The sequence below is a fragment of the Lotus japonicus genome, chromosome 3 (assembly GCF_012489685.1).
Source record: "Lotus japonicus ecotype B-129 chromosome 3, LjGifu_v1.2".
NCBI classification, from domain to species: domain Eukaryota; kingdom Viridiplantae; phylum Streptophyta; class Magnoliopsida; order Fabales; family Fabaceae; genus Lotus; species Lotus japonicus.
This window is the reverse complement of record NC_080043.1, coordinates 13,034,410-13,050,010: the sequence shown is the minus strand read 5'-3', so window position 1 is coordinate 13,050,010 and position 15,601 is coordinate 13,034,410. Positions and strand designations below refer to the sequence as shown.

Genomic DNA, 15,601 nt, shown 5'->3' with positions numbered 1-15,601 from the left:
AAATAATATGAACTATAGTTAATTATCGGATAAGGACTAGATTCGAATTGAGTGATGTATATTCAAACTCGGTAACCCATACATTAAAGCCACTGACAACACCGACAAATTATTAAAGTAAACAGTACAGACTTGACAAAACACTAACAAATTATTAAAGCAAACACTACAGACTCGACAACACTGACAAATTATTAAAGCAAACGCTACAGACTTGACACCACTTGAAAAATAATAAAGCAAACACTACAGACAATTAATTTCCAAAGAGCTCTTGGGACAACCGCTTCAACAGCTCTTTCTTGTGGTCACTGAGATGCTCCTCTTCACTTAACTTTAGAAATAATTCCATTTTCTTCACTCTATTAGTCTCTTGTTGCATCGCCGCCATCTGCTTCAATTGTTCAACCTCAATCTCCTTGACTTGTTTGTATGCAGCCCAATCTTTCTCCATCGCCTCTAAGGCAACCGTTGTGCTCTTCTTTTTACCCTTTTTTTTAGCTGCATCCCTACCCATTGGACGGGGAATCGATCCTATAGAGTTTGAGCCACATGCATCACTCTCGCGAGATCTCTTAGATCCACTACTTCCTGAGCCAACACTTCCTCCTGCTTGACTACAGTAACGTGGTTGATCGCGGAGAGCCTCCCATTCTGCCATCAAATTAAATTGACCTTTCTTCCCATCTGCGTATAATTCTTGCGCTTGGGTCAAAATATCATTCTCCGACCAACCGCTTCGTTGCATACGCTTAGCGCCTTCATAAGCGCCAATCCATTTATTTATTTGCTTGCTCATATAATTATAACGGTTTCGGCATGCATTTCCATCCCGCGGAGGATTGAATGAGCAATGTTGATTACAATACTCAGCAATTTGACCCCAAAATGTTTCTCCTTTTTGGTTTCTCCCGACAACACTGTTTGTTCCATATTTAAGCCACCCACTAATTAACACCTTATTTTGATCAGTGTTCCATGCTGGTAAGTGACTTCTCCTGCTCGTAGGAGTTGAATCCTCTTCATTTGGAGTGGTTTCATTACCAGCTGTCATGCCAGCAAGATTCATTTGTGTTGAAAACTCGGGAAATTCAGTTGCACCATCATTAGACGGCGGTGTTGGAGATGGATATCTGAACATAGATCCATGATGGGGATGAGGACGTTGATTGAGAAATTGAGTTGGATCTTGAAAATTGTTGTGATTTTGGTAGTTGGATTGATTTGGATCTTGATAATTGTTGTGATTTTGGTAGTTGAAAATTTGATTTGGATGTTGATAAATGTTGGGATTTTGGTAGTTGGGAAACTGATTTGGATGTTGATAATTGTTGGGAATTTGGTTGTTGGGAAACTGATTTGGATGTTGATAATTGTTGGGAATTTGGTTAGAAGAATTCTGGGTGTTGAAATGGTAGTTGTTGGGATCCATTTCAAAGCAAAGGGGATAGTTGAAAGATAATAAGATGAATAAGATGATGGAAAACATGTTTTTTTTTTCTGTGTCCAAATCAAACGAACCAAGTCTCTATTTATAGAGAAAAAAAAAATCATGAATTTTGGTAATTTTTTTATATTTTTTTAATTTTTTTTATTGAAATAATTGAGTTGGAAAGATTAGGATAAAAGAAAATCGCCCGGACCAATCAACGCGTGACACGCGTCACTCGTCAGACCGTCTCTCTCTCCTCACGCGCGTGCGTGGCACGCGCCTGTCGGTGCCCAACCGACGCGTGCCACGCGTCCCACCACCGGTCCGCCTGGGACCCGCCTGCTGCACGCCCTGCCCATAACGCGCCTTGTCCGCGCGTGTGTGGCACGCGCCTGGCGGTCACCAGCAAGGCCGTGCCACGTGTCCCATGCTGCAGGTTTCACAAGTGTTGAAAATTTTCAACACCTCTCTCCTCCCTCCAACTTTCAACACTCACTTTCAACACCATTAAACCCCACTTTCAACATTAAACTACCCACATTCAACACCATTGTGGGTAGTCTAAATATTCAACCCGAACCCGACCGTTTTTACCCATCTGGAACCATAGCAGCTTAACTCGATCTGATACATCCGACCCGCCCCGCCCGTTAATGCTGTTTTGGACTCGGTTAAGTCGGGTTTGGGTCGGGTCAAATAATCATGCTCAGCCCTAAATACAATGAGATGAGACGCATCCACTTTTTATGGTCTCCAATAGGAGAGAGTGCATCAATTTTTTCCATGGACAATAATGTCCATAATGTCCTTGCAAATAAAATTAACAAAATAATTTGAAATTTTAAAAAGTAAAAAAAAATATTTATAAAAATTAATAATAATAATAACAATAAATTATATATATAAAGTAAAATAAATGGGCATCTAAAAAATTAAATTATTTTTATTGTTTCATTTTGAGGGTAAAAAATGTCATTTTAAGCAAATAGCAACACTCTTATCCATAATATATACATTCAGGGGTTTTTCTAGGTCCAATCATCGCCTGTGTGGCACCTCAAGATTGGCCAAATTCAATAAAAATCCTACATGGCATTCATTCATTCTTTCCTCTTAATGTACACCATTTTCCTTAACATACACTCCTCTCACTTTAAAAGCTTATATAAGACTCTTATTCTTCATTCATATCTCTATTATTTAAATTTCTCCATCATCTTATTTGCACAACTCTCAACCTTTCTTGGTCTCCGAAACTTTCAGCCATCCCCTGCGTGTTGTGTTTTTTGAGTCTTTCTACATGGCTTCAAGATCTCCTTTTGTGGTTCTTCATGACTATACAAAGGTATGTCATTATTCTCCTTTGGAATCAATTTTTCATGTCTTTGATGTGTTTTATTGTAATCCAATATCATTTCTTCAAAATTCATGTATTACTGACCCTGATATGCGTTTCTCCTCATTCCCTTTCAATTTTTTTTTACAGGATTATGGTGTCATTAGACCTATAGACGCAAAAATAACAATTTCATGGATCATGATCAAGGGTATTTTTTTATTATTGATCTCGTGAGTGTTCACAACACAATTGATTTCGTGGTTCTTTTTTCCAGGTATTACCTTCTCAAATCGTTCCTTTTTTTTAAGTTTTGGAACATCTCCCGTTCAACTTTGAACTGGTGTGATAGATGACATCCCCTACAACGTGCTTTCGTCAAAACCTACTGATGCACGTATAGGATCTGGCTGGCGAAAATTCTGCAAGAGAATGGAAATTAGAGCCGGTGACATAGTTTGTTTTAGGTTTGAAAAAATAGCAAATAGAATTACTGAAGTTAAGGTGGTTTATGGAAATATTTAATCAGTTGTTATTCATTCCAAAATTTAATCAATTGTTGTTTTGTCTTGGGTCACTTTTCGTTATTTTTTTTTTCTCAATCTACATGAGAGGATTGTTCTCATGATTTACTTTATTTATCAATAAAATTCATTTCAACAATAAAGTACAAGATTAATTGTTATATGCAATTACAGATTCCTTTGTTGTATTAAGTTTATTTTTTTTCAGTAGTATAAACAGACGTCATCTAAAATTTATATTCAATTAGTCATTCGCTATTTTCGTAATTCATTCTGGAATTTTTTTTCAGATTTATATATTAAAAAAAACTTTAGTCAAATACCAAAAACACGTTTTTACCTTACCTTTTTTAAAATAAAAACCGTTTTCAATTACCTATTTAAAGTTAGTCTAATATCAATAATATTAACTGCTAAATAATTCTCTTTTATAAATTAAAAAAAATGTTTTTATAGTGAGCAATTAAATGCATAATTAGTCAATGTTAAAAGCAATTAATTACATTTACCGTTTTGTTTATTTTTAAAATTTACGTGATTTGTGCAATTATTAAATAGTTTTTTCAATCATTATAAAATGCTTTAAATTATTGACGTAATTTGTATTCAAATCATAAAAGACATTAAATGCTATGAACAATAAATGTTATAGTCAAATTTTTAGGAGGAAATCAAATAATTACTTCTTTCCTTTAATTTCCTCATCTAATTATTTATTTAAAAAAATTAAAATTCGAACTTAAATAATTATTTCCTTTAATTTGCTTATATAAAAAATTAATAACATTTTCCCGTTATGTTTCTTTTTTAAATTTTACATGATTTGTGCACTTATTAAATAGTTTTTTCATTCATTAAAAAATAATTTAAATTAGCAATAACATTAACTGCGAAATAATTTCCTTTTATAAATTGAAAAAAAAACGTTTTTTATAGTCAACAATTAAATGCATAATTAGTCAATGGTAAAAGCAATTAATGACATTTTCCCGTTTTGTTTCTTTTTAAAATTTACGTGATTTGTACACTAATTAAATACTCCCCCCGTTCCAAAACTATTGTAGTTTAAGGGTTATGCACAAAGATTAAGAATTCATTAATTGATGTTATAATTTGACTGAAACACCCTTATTTAATATGAGTTATATGAAAGAGAGAGAATGAAAATCATTGGTCAACTAATTGGTGAGAATTGTGATTGGTGGAATTAAGAGGTGATACTTGGGTGATGTAATATTAAATGAGGGCATGAATGAAAGAGAATGAGATAAAGTGCTTTGGATATGTAAAATAACAATGGTTTTGGAACAAAATAAAAAAAGTTAAAAGTACAATAGTTTTGAATGGAGGGAGTAGGTTTTTCATGCATTAAATAATGCTTTAAATTATTGACGTAATTTGTAATTAAATCATAAAAGACATTAAATGATATATGCAATAAATGCTAAAGTCAATTTTTTTAAAAAAAAAACCTGCCGAATTAATGACTAACTTAATTACTTTTTGGTTATAAGAGTAAATCAGTTAATTACTCATTTAATTCATCTAATTATTTATTTAAAAAATTAAAATTCGAAATTAATTAATTATTTCCATTAATTTCCTTATATAAAAAACTAATGACATTCTCCCGTTTTGTTTCTTTTTAAAATTTACGTGATTTGAGCACTTAGTAAATACTTTTTCATTATTTAAAAAATGCTTTAAATTATCAATAACATTAACTGCTAAATCATTTCCTTTTATAAATTGAAAAAAAAAAGTTTTTTATAGTCAGCAATTAAATGAATAATTAGTCTATGGTAAAAGAAATTAATGACATTTTCCCGTTTTATTTCTTTTTAAAAATTACGTGATTTCTACACTTATTAAATAGTTTTTTCATTCATTAAATAATGCTTTAAATTATTGACGTAATTTGTAACTAAATCATAGAAGACATTAAATGCTATATGAAATAAATGCTAAGGTCAATTAAAAAAAAAACCTGCCGAATTAATGACTAACTTAATTATTTTTTGGTTATAAGAGTAAATCAGTTAATTACTCATTTAATTCATCTAATTATTTATTTAAAAAATTTAAATTCGAAATTAATTAATTATTTCCATTAATTTCATTATATAAAAAACTAATGACATTCTCCCGTTTTGTTTCTTTTTAAAACTTACGTGATTTGTGCACTTAGTAAATACTTTTTCATTAAATAAAAAAAATGCTTTAAATTAGCAATAACATTAACTGCTAAATCATTTCCTTTTATAAATTGAAAAAAAAAAACGTTTTTTATCGTCAGCAATTAAATGCATAATTAGCCTATGGTAAAAGCAATTAATGACATTTTCCCGTTTTGTTTCTTTTTAAAAATTACGTGATTTCTACACTTATTAAATAGTTTTTTCATTCATTAAATAATGCTTTAAATTATTGACGTAATTTGTAACTAAATCTTAAAAGACATTAAATGCTATATGCAATAAATGCTAAAGTCAATTTTAAAAAAAAAACCTGCCGAATTAATGACTAACTTAATTATTTTTTTGTTATAAGAGTAAATCAGTTTACTACTCATTTAATTCATCTAATTATTTATTTAAAAAATTAAAATTTGAAATTACTCAATTATTTCCATTAATTTCCTTATATAAAAAATTAATGACATTCTCCCGTTTTGTTTCTTTTTAAAATTTACGTGATTTGTGCACTTAGTAAATACTTTTTCATTAATTAAAAAATGCTTTAAATTAGCAATAACATTAACTGCTAAATCATTTCCTTTTATAAACTGAAAAAAAAAACGTTTTTTTATAGTCAGCAATTAAATGCATAATTTTTTTTTTTAGAAAGCAAAAGGAAATATATAGATAAAAAAGAGGCTTGGTTAGCCAAGTACACAAAAAAACAGGGGGAAGAAGGATAGCTCAAAAACAGCTCCCCAGAAGCCAAAGAAAATCACCCCCACAAATCAAAGCCTAAACAGCACCTACTAAATACAGCCCAAACTAACCAAAAATCTATAGACAGAGGACCCAATAACAAAAAGAACCTATCCAATCCAATCAGCTATAACCTTCACGGCGAGACCTAATGTTCTGAGCAATGCCTTAAAGGGAAACCCAGCTGTTTTCCTAAAATCAAAGCCGCCGTAAAAGCAATTAATTACATTTTTCCGTTTTGTTCCTTTTAAAAAATTACATGATTTGACGAAATTTGTAATCAAATCATAAAAGACATTAAATGATATATACAAAAAATGCTATAGTCAATTTAAAAAAAAAACTGCCGAATTTATTATTTACTTTTTTTTGTTACAAGAGGAAATCAATTAATTACTTATTTAATTCAACTAATTATTTACTTCGAAAAATAAAATTGAAATAAATTAATTACCTCCTTTAATTTTCTTATATAAAAGATTAATGACATTTTCCAGTTTTGTTTCTTTTTAAAATTTACGTGATTTGTGCACTTACTAAATAGTTTTTTCTTTCATTAAAAAATGTTTTAAATTAGCAATAACATTAACTGAGATAGAAAAAATACTACAACGAAATGACAAATCTCTAAAGGATCATAGTTGCTTGCCCTACCAGATATTTGATGATGTGGAACAGTTTCAAAACAAGTTCATAGTAGATGAGCTTAACTACAACAAACAAGAAATGACAGCTAAACAGGCATCCTACCTAACAATGATGACAGCAGAACATAATGGTGTATATGACAACATAATGCAGTCGGTGTTGTCTGAGAGTGGCAGATTTTTCTTTTTGTATGGATATGGAAGAACTAGCAAAACTTTTGTCTAGAATACTTTATCTGCAGCCATTCGTTCAATGAGTATGACTGTTCTGAATGTTGCTTCAAGTGATATTGCTTCTTTGTTGTTGCCCGGTGGTAGAACAACACATTCCATATTTTGCATTACATTGCAGACTGATGAAACAACTACTTGCAACATCAAACAAGGTAGTTTAAGAGCAAATTTACTGATGTGTGCCAAATTGATCATTTGGGATGAAGCTCCAATGTTAAATATGAATTGTTTCGATGCACTTGATAGGACTTTGTGCGATATCATGAGACAGGAAGATGAAAGCAACATGGATAAGCCATTTGGCGGTAAGGTAGTAGTCCTTGGTGGTGATTTCAGACAAATTATTCTTGTCATTCCAAAAGGTGGAAGGCAAATTCTTTACTTTAATTCACGAATGTACATTGATATGAAACTTCTTCATTTATAGGGACAAACAATTCATGCACAGTGTAGGCGCAACCTTTCTGAACGCTTTGTAAAAAGAATCAGCGAAGGTTTGGTATACCGTTTTGAATATTTCTGGGTATGGCATAATTACCGAGGTCTTAGTGCATCTAGGCATATCTACAAGATACACTTGCAAAATCGAACAAGGATGGTTCAATATAATGAAAATTTGATTCCTATGCGTGATAGGATGTTTGACAACGTGCATGATGTTTGACGAGCGGTTCTTGGTTGACAAGTAAAGACCTTCATTTAAATAATTTCACATACATCAACACTTCCAGGTATTTACATCACCATTAAAACAGATGTTATGGGTGAAGTTACTCACGTCGAAAATTACAACGGATATGAGTGGAACGGGGTGCTGACGAAAAGCAAAGAGATTGAAATCGAATCTCAATGGTAACTTTGCTATTAGCATTAACAAATTAAAAATATTACTTTCTCTAAACAGCGAGGAAAAAATTTAATCACTATTATTAAATTTCTTTTTTTTCCAGCAAAAATTTAAATGTTTTTTATACAGTAACTTCGTCGACAAATTGGATGCAATTCTAAATTGAGAAGACAACAAACATGTTGTTATTATTGTATTATTGGGAGTAGTAACAAAGCATCAATGTACATTTAATTATTTTGGTCAACAACCAAACATAAACATTTATACAATAAACCAACATGTACAAACTCTGAATAACAATCGGCGACTAATTTTTTTTCTAAGGGAATATAAGCTAACTGTTGGGTTAAACTGCACTACACTAATGTTCAATCCTAACATTCCACAAGCAGTGTGTTATAGACACATGTATGTATGTAGTGAAGATTTCAGATTACTTTGAACAAGTTTAGTGGACAATAACAACATAATTTTTGTTTGTGATTATTTGAGTGTGAAGCAGTTCCTACTCAAGTAATAAACGTTTTGATTGAAAGATTAAAATTGTTGAAGAATGTGAGTTCCTAAAGCTTTTTTCAAGCACAAAGATTAAAAATTTGGTTTCTTGCAGATCAGTATGTTTTCCTCACTTTTAATTTAATTTATTAGACATTGATTTTCATTCAACAATTGAATTAATTAAACCATTACCTATTATATTATTTAATTATTATTAATGATACATTTATTAATTTAGTAAAAAACTTATAATGTTAGCATTACACTACCCCAAACGTGTATTAAATAAAAAAAATGGGGATATAAATTTAGATACAATAGCTACAAAATTAAATAATTATTAAATAAAATTAATAATGAGCTGTTTTTATTTATTTTTAACGTATAATCACCTATTCAATACTTTTAAAAATGCATTTGATAATTTATTATAGGAAAGTAATCACACATTAAAATTGAGATAAAATACGAATAATTTATATCATAAACTCTTATAATCTTTCATTATTTTTAATTGTTTTAAAATCATAACATTATAATAGGAATAAAAAGATTTTGATACACGTCTTGAACGGATTTAAAATAGATTAATTTATACTCAATGGGAAAAATAATTAACTACTATATTTATTTCTTAAAATAAATAAAAATTTCTAAAACGGATATTTAATGTTTTTTAAGACATTAAATTACTACCAATTTAAAAAAAGGATAAAAAAAGGTTTTTAGAAATAAATAACGTATTTAAAAAATTGAAATTCAACTATTTAACGGTTATTAAACACTTATATTTAAACCATTAATTTATTACTACAACGTACAATATCTATTGTACATGCCACAATTAAGGAAATTGTGAGCACAGATGATTGGTATTATCATGATTACGAATGTCACACATCAACATACTCCGACAGAGCACAGTATTATTGTCCAAAATGCAACAAGCACATAACTTCTACCACACGGTAAACTCCAAATTGCATAAATTAATTAATTTGACAATATTTAGTCTATTTTATTATTTCTGTTTACATTAGGTACTAGTTGTTGATAAATGGTGCTGATAATACTGGCTCTGCAACTTTGACCATTTTTTTTATCGCGAAGGTTGTTATTTGATCAACAAAAAAAGCAATGATATAGTGGGAAAAAGGGAAAAGGTGAACATATTCATTTAAAAATAAATACTTTTTTTTTGGAAAACCAAAAGAGAAGGCTAACCCAAACTATGAAAAAAAAATATTTTTACATTGCTCAATTAATTCATAATATATTTATTTTTTCATTTTATATAAACTACAATCTAGAACGGCTACATGGAACACCCCCCAAGATAAATTGTTGATTTAGTCCACAAGGAATTTCTTTTCAAAGTAGAAGGGAAGGATAGATGCGAATGATGGTTTAAATCAGTATTTAACGCCATGAAAATTTGCAATGACCCGCAAATAATTTCAAAATTCAAATCAAAGGTATAATTTTAAAACTTTTATTGCTAAATCATAGTTGTTTATATCTACTTCATGATTTATGATATTTTTGTTTCACATGTGAAATCTCTGACTGAGGTGTTGGTTATAATTATTGTAATATAGTTTTGTATAAGTGAGTGGACTACTCATTGAATCTTACTATAACTGATTGAATGCAAATACCAACAATTAAAAGGAATATCAATGCATACAAATATTTGCATTTGAATTAATACCAACAAATAATTATCTTTTAAGAATAATTAACATTATGCATATTTAAAAAAAACTTTGCACGTCATAAATGTGATATAAAAAAATTTAAAGTCTTTAATGAAACATTATAAATTAGATATTACCAATTGTAGTAATAAATTAATACTGAAAATGCTCAAATTTAGATTTTTGAATCAAGTCGTTGAACATATCCAAAGAGATGGTCACACTGACGTTGACTCAATTGTTGATATACCACTTAAGATTGCCTCAGATTCCCGGAACCAAAAACTCGCGAGGGATGCTATTGCAAACAACGTTTCCGATTCCAACAAAGCCAATAACCGTCGCTCCGACGAAGGTTCCATTTCAGAAGATGTTGGAAATACAGATGCAAAAATGTAATGTTGAAGAGGATGAAGGTGGAGAAGATTTAGTATCATTTCCTTAAGATTGCTTACAAATAAATAACCTTTGTGCTAAACTTTTCCTTATTCGTCTTTAGCAACAATGACAATTTGTTTTTTTTTTTTTGAATATTTACCTATGTGGTCAATTTCAATAATTTAAACAATTTTTCTTATTTCGTATATTGACCGTGATTATCAAATATTCAATAAATTGTTTCATGTTTGCAAATCTACGTGCATAAATCTATTTATATGTGCTTTACACCCTAAACCACATTGCTTTGAAAAAAAAACACCGACAATGGCCTATTTTTTGGAACAATATTCTTTAAAACACACTAAAAAAGAGACACACACAAATGTGCAAAAAAATATTAAAAAAAGCACATAACTCTAATTAATAAAAAAAGTATAAAATATTTATTCAAAAAAATTTAAACGAAAATTCGAAATTAAACTCCCCGTGCATGGCACGGGTCATAAACTAGTCTTCTACACAACCACCTCTTTCTCTTTACTCAACATTTCTTCTCTCTACTCTCTCCTCTATCTCTCATTTCTCTACCAAATAAAGCGTTTAAGAGTTGTTGGCTGAAGGTCTCGGTTTGAGAACATTTAGCCTCTAGCCAAATCATGACTTTTTGTTTAAGAGCTTTGAGCTTGAAGTTGCGGGCTTCTTTTTCTTTGGACCTTGTCCTTTCGAGAAATTCTAAGTGAGCATAAAAGAAAACTGCAGCATGAAATTTCTAAGTGAACATAAAGAAAAAACAAAAAACTTCTAAAGCTATATAAACAATAGGCAGGAGGAGACTATGACAATGACAAGTCAGGAAGACTAGACCCAACGGGTTTACTTCGACGAAGACTGAAAGACTAAAAACTGCATGAAGTTTCAACTTATAACCCTGGTTAGGTTCTTTCCAAAAATAAAAACCATGGTTAGGTGATGAGATCTTCTGGTGAGAATTATCATGTTGAAACTAAATTTTAGACAACTTCCGAGAATTTAAACTGTACTAATTGGAGCTACTTTTTTTTCCTGAAGAATAGTATGTTGACATTTATATATATCCACCTTCACGCGAATAGTAAAAGAAGAGAGAAAAATAAGTCATACAATTTATGATGTGATAGAAAAATAAAAATAAAAAGAGAAGTAACTGGAAATAATATGAAATATAAAGTAAAGTGTGAACGCATAATAACCATTATTTTCTAATTCTCCCCCTCTTTCTTTTTCACAAATTCATATATCAATTATCAAAACTAAACACACCAATCAAAATTCATATACCATAAATTATTACTCCCTAAAGAATCAAAATCATAGTGTTAGTGTTTAGTTTTTATAATTGAGAGATACCGAGATCGATAAAAGATATATAATCCACCATGTAATAGGAAAAGAACATACAAATATGAAAAAAAAATGGTAAAATTTAAATGAAAGATAAATGGATTGTGAATGAATTACAACTCTTCTTTCATTTCTCACTTTTTTTTAATTTTTCTTTTAATCTTTTTTTTATCACACCACTCATCCGTTTTTTTTTTCTCTTTATTTCTATGAGTTTAGGGTGTGAATTTAATTTATTGTACACCATAACAACTTCTACCCAGACAAACAAACAAAAACACACAGCATTCACACCAAAGACTTAGTGCTTGTCGATGAACTCTGTGACCCTTGCAATGAGAGCATCCGTTTGGGCACCAGTAATGGGGTCCGCATCCACAGCAATTTTGTTCAGATAGAAACTGTGTGTCACTCCCTTGCTCACATACAGCTCCACATCTTTATTAGCCTTTTTCATTGCCTCATAGTACTCCATCTCCGTGTCCCACACCAACTCCATTTCTGCCAAGCACAGCAGAAACGGTGGCAGTTTCAGCCCCTCCAGCGGTGGCGCCGCCGCACCCATGGGGCATGTAATGGGGTGGTCCTTGTTGCTCCCTAACGGTAGTGCCAAGCTCAAGAACTTGTCCAGCATGTCCAATGTCAGAAACGGTGATTGCGGCATTTCCAACTCAGACCGGCTCCGGTTCGACCGAACAAAACCGGGATGAATGGGAATTCCTCCCACCAGCCGGACCGGGCTCAGGTCCACAGAACCGGCCCTCGCGGCCACTTCATGGACGAGGTTCCCTCCGGAGCTGTCACCTATGAGAAAAACCCGGCCGAAGTCCCCATGCTCCTCGAGCCACGACTCACGTGACTCACCTCTGGCGACAGATTGGAGCCACTGAAGTGTTGCAAACGCATCATCAACCGCGGCAGGGAGGCGGTTCTCTGGGGCACGACGAAGGAATGGGGAGACACAGATGGACCGGGTTGACCGGACGAATCGGGTGTAGATTTGGTAGTACATGAAACAGTCCGGTTCACTAATGCAGAATCCGCCTCCGTGAAAGTGGAGGAGTATGGGTAGCTTGTGTTTATCATCCGGTGTTTTCTCTGGCATATACAATCGGGCTCGGTTGTCGGAACCGTCGCGGGTGGTGGTGATCACATCACGGACGACAACACCATCGATGAATTGTTCGTGGGGAGGCGCAAGGTCGACCAAGAACTTGACCTCAGGAGGCCCGGTCCATGTACGGTCTACTGAACCGTCATCATAGATTCTGAGCCAACCTGACACCTCGTCCACTAGCTTCTTCTCTCGGGCCATGCTCGAATACTGGACACTGAAAGGTTGACTCTCGCTTAGAAGTGTTTGAAAGACACTGATGAGTTCTTGTGTGCAATGTGTTTGGTCTTCTTTGAGTGACATATATAGTGGAAAGAGGGGGCCTTTGAACGTGTGGAAAAGCGTAACATCAAAGGGTAGATGAACGGATGAAGCTTCCAAGAACTTATATCATATGAAAAGGAGAGTGGGTGCTTTTGGAAATTATGGTTGACGACGAAGTCTTCTCTTTTTTATATATTTTGATAAAAATCGTTCATATAGCATGTTACCTGCAATAGAAAAACCAACGTTTATAGTATGGGTTTCAAACTTTTAATACATTTAAATAATTTCTTCTCAATCTATCTTCCGTCTAATTTCTATTCACTTCTGGATAGGGATAAATTTGCTGTGTGAACCAATTTTTTGCTTTCATTTTTTTTTTTTTTGGTAAACAAAGAATTGCATTAACATGAGTACAAGGGGTACTCAACCCTTAATACAGATAGGAGAAACGGAAAGAAAGAAAGAAAAACAAGAATTAAAAAGCCAAATTCCCAAGCTGTTAGCAAACTGTGATGACAGTGGGTGACACAACCCACCCAAGAATTTTTTGCTTTCATATAATAATTGATCCAACAATCAACATGCCAAGCCTCTTTGACCCCCCCACCCAAGAATTTCGCAGAATTGATATAAGTGAAATTTAACAATCATGATAACTTTCTATTGTAAGCTAGACGACAATGTTTTTTAGTTAAATCTAACAAAATAAAACTGCGATAAATGAGAATAAGTTAGTGTTAAATTATAGGCTACCCTACTGTGAGTCAGTCCAAAAAGCAGGTTGTTGAATAATGGAAAAGAATGGCTATGAATTATTCGTACCTCCACACATTTTACATTTTCTATCTATTTCTTTTCTTTTTAACCTAGTTACCTATTATATTTTACATTTTGGTGGCATTCCCACTGCTTTGTGCGCTGTTACCAAATTTTAATATACTTTCTATCATTTGCATCATTGCGGGAAATATTTGGTTGCTTCAATTCTAAATTAAATCCAACTAGATCCAATTTTATGTTCATGAAATTACATTTAAATTGGACAGCAGTTCCAGCATTAATTTACTTACTGTGTTTCATTTTCTCTTTGAGAATACTTCCCACTGAGGTGTGTTTTAGAGAGGAGTTGTTGTTGAGGTTGGCTTAGTGAGATAAGATGGTGGGTGCTCTATCTATTGCAGGTTTATCAGTGTTGGACTGTAGAGTTGAGCAGTTCCTTCACTGGCCGTGCGTGGGAGTCGAGGCTCAGTCTGAGCAAAAGGTTGTAAGAAGCACCGTATGATGAAAAGTGGATTTTAAAACGGTAACATGATCAATGTTGTGTTTAAAGTTGTGATTTGTAAAAAAGAAAAGAAAGGTAACACCCTCTGTTCTAATGGTTTCAAAGATATCATTTTTGATTTTTTTTTCTTTCTTCTTCATATGCACTCTTTCTCCTTTATGATTGCTTTGTTAGCTTAGAGTTGTTTAGTCCCTAATAGAGGTTCTGCTTATAACATATTTTAAGAGATTTTAGCCAGTATCATGAGATTTTGTCCATTGCATCATTATGGGAAAGATTATTTATCAGATAATTTTAAGTTGTATCTTGCTATAGGAGTCTATGGAACCTTTAAAATAAAAGCAGCTTTCTTGAAAAGATTAACCCTCCATTCCAAATTCCAATTCTACCTTTTCTTATTGTATACATCGGATTGGAAACATACATCATATTGTACAATGATTAATTTTATATTTTAGCAGGAAAAATTAAGGGATAATAACATAATAGTTAGTGATCACAACTGTAACTTAAATGTGTGTGTGTGTGTATGTAGAACACAAAGAATGTGGATTTTATATTTGAAGGCTAAAGTTACATTTACATATGTGAATTTCATTACTTTGGGTCCCTGTTGCTTTGTCAAATATATAATACATCTCATGATTCTCAACTTAATTAATATTTTATATATAATTTTGAGTTGTATCTTGCTATAGCAGGCCGTGGAAGTTTTAAAATAAATGTGGCTTCCTTGAAGAGATTAATCATGTATTCCAATTCTACCTTTTCTTATTGTATACATCAGTTTGGAAACATGCAAAATGAAGCTTAAATTGAAATATGCTAAGAAGGATAAAGAGGGTGAAAGAGTACTAGATATGTACTCAGATTTAATCTTCATAGACCATTACATACTTTGTGTGCTTATTTTCAGAAATGCTGATTTCAAACTGTCTCCTTTACAAAGATGAGATCTGCTTCAACCCTCATTATGAGTAACTCTTCTAGCTGGAATTAGAACCACTGCAAGGCTAGAGAAGG

The 15,601-nt window shown here is 32.2% G+C and overlaps 2 protein-coding genes across 2 annotated transcripts; one reads left to right on the top strand and one right to left on the bottom strand.

Moving 5' to 3' along the window:
- The first annotated feature begins 2,732 nt into the window (after positions 1–2,732).
- LOC130743628 (uncharacterized) lies at positions 2,733–7,101 on the top strand. The gene is made up of 3 exons (XM_057595864.1): positions 2,733–2,777; positions 2,919–2,979; positions 6,806–7,101. The coding sequence occupies exons 1-3, from the start codon at positions 2,733–2,735 to the stop codon at positions 7,099–7,101; spliced, it is 402 nt and encodes a 133-aa protein (XP_057451847.1).
- A 4,825-nt stretch (positions 7,102–11,926) lies between these two features.
- LOC130749289 (probable carboxylesterase 15) lies at positions 11,927–13,321 on the bottom strand. Its single transcript, XM_057602624.1, has one exon. The coding sequence runs from the start codon at positions 13,228–13,230 to the stop codon at positions 12,217–12,219; it is 1,014 nt and encodes a 337-aa protein (XP_057458607.1). The 5' UTR covers positions 13,231–13,321; the 3' UTR covers positions 11,927–12,216.
- Positions 13,322–15,601: the final 2,280 nt, after the last annotated feature.

Coding starts and splice junctions, on each gene's coding strand:
- LOC130743628 (XM_057595864.1), top strand. CDS start 2,733: ATGGCTTCAAGATCTCCTTTTGTGGTTCTTCATGACTATACAAAG. Junction 2,778..2,918: donor TTCTTCATGACTATACAAAG/GTATGTCATTAT, acceptor TTTTTTTTACAG/GATTATGGTGTCATTAGACC. Junction 2,980..6,805: donor TTCATGGATCATGATCAAGG/GTATTTTTTTAT, acceptor GTTTTAAATTAG/CAATAACATTAACTGAGATA.
- LOC130749289 (XM_057602624.1), bottom strand. CDS start 13,230: ATGGCCCGAGAGAAGAAGCTAGTGGACGAGGTGTCAGGTTGGCTCAGA.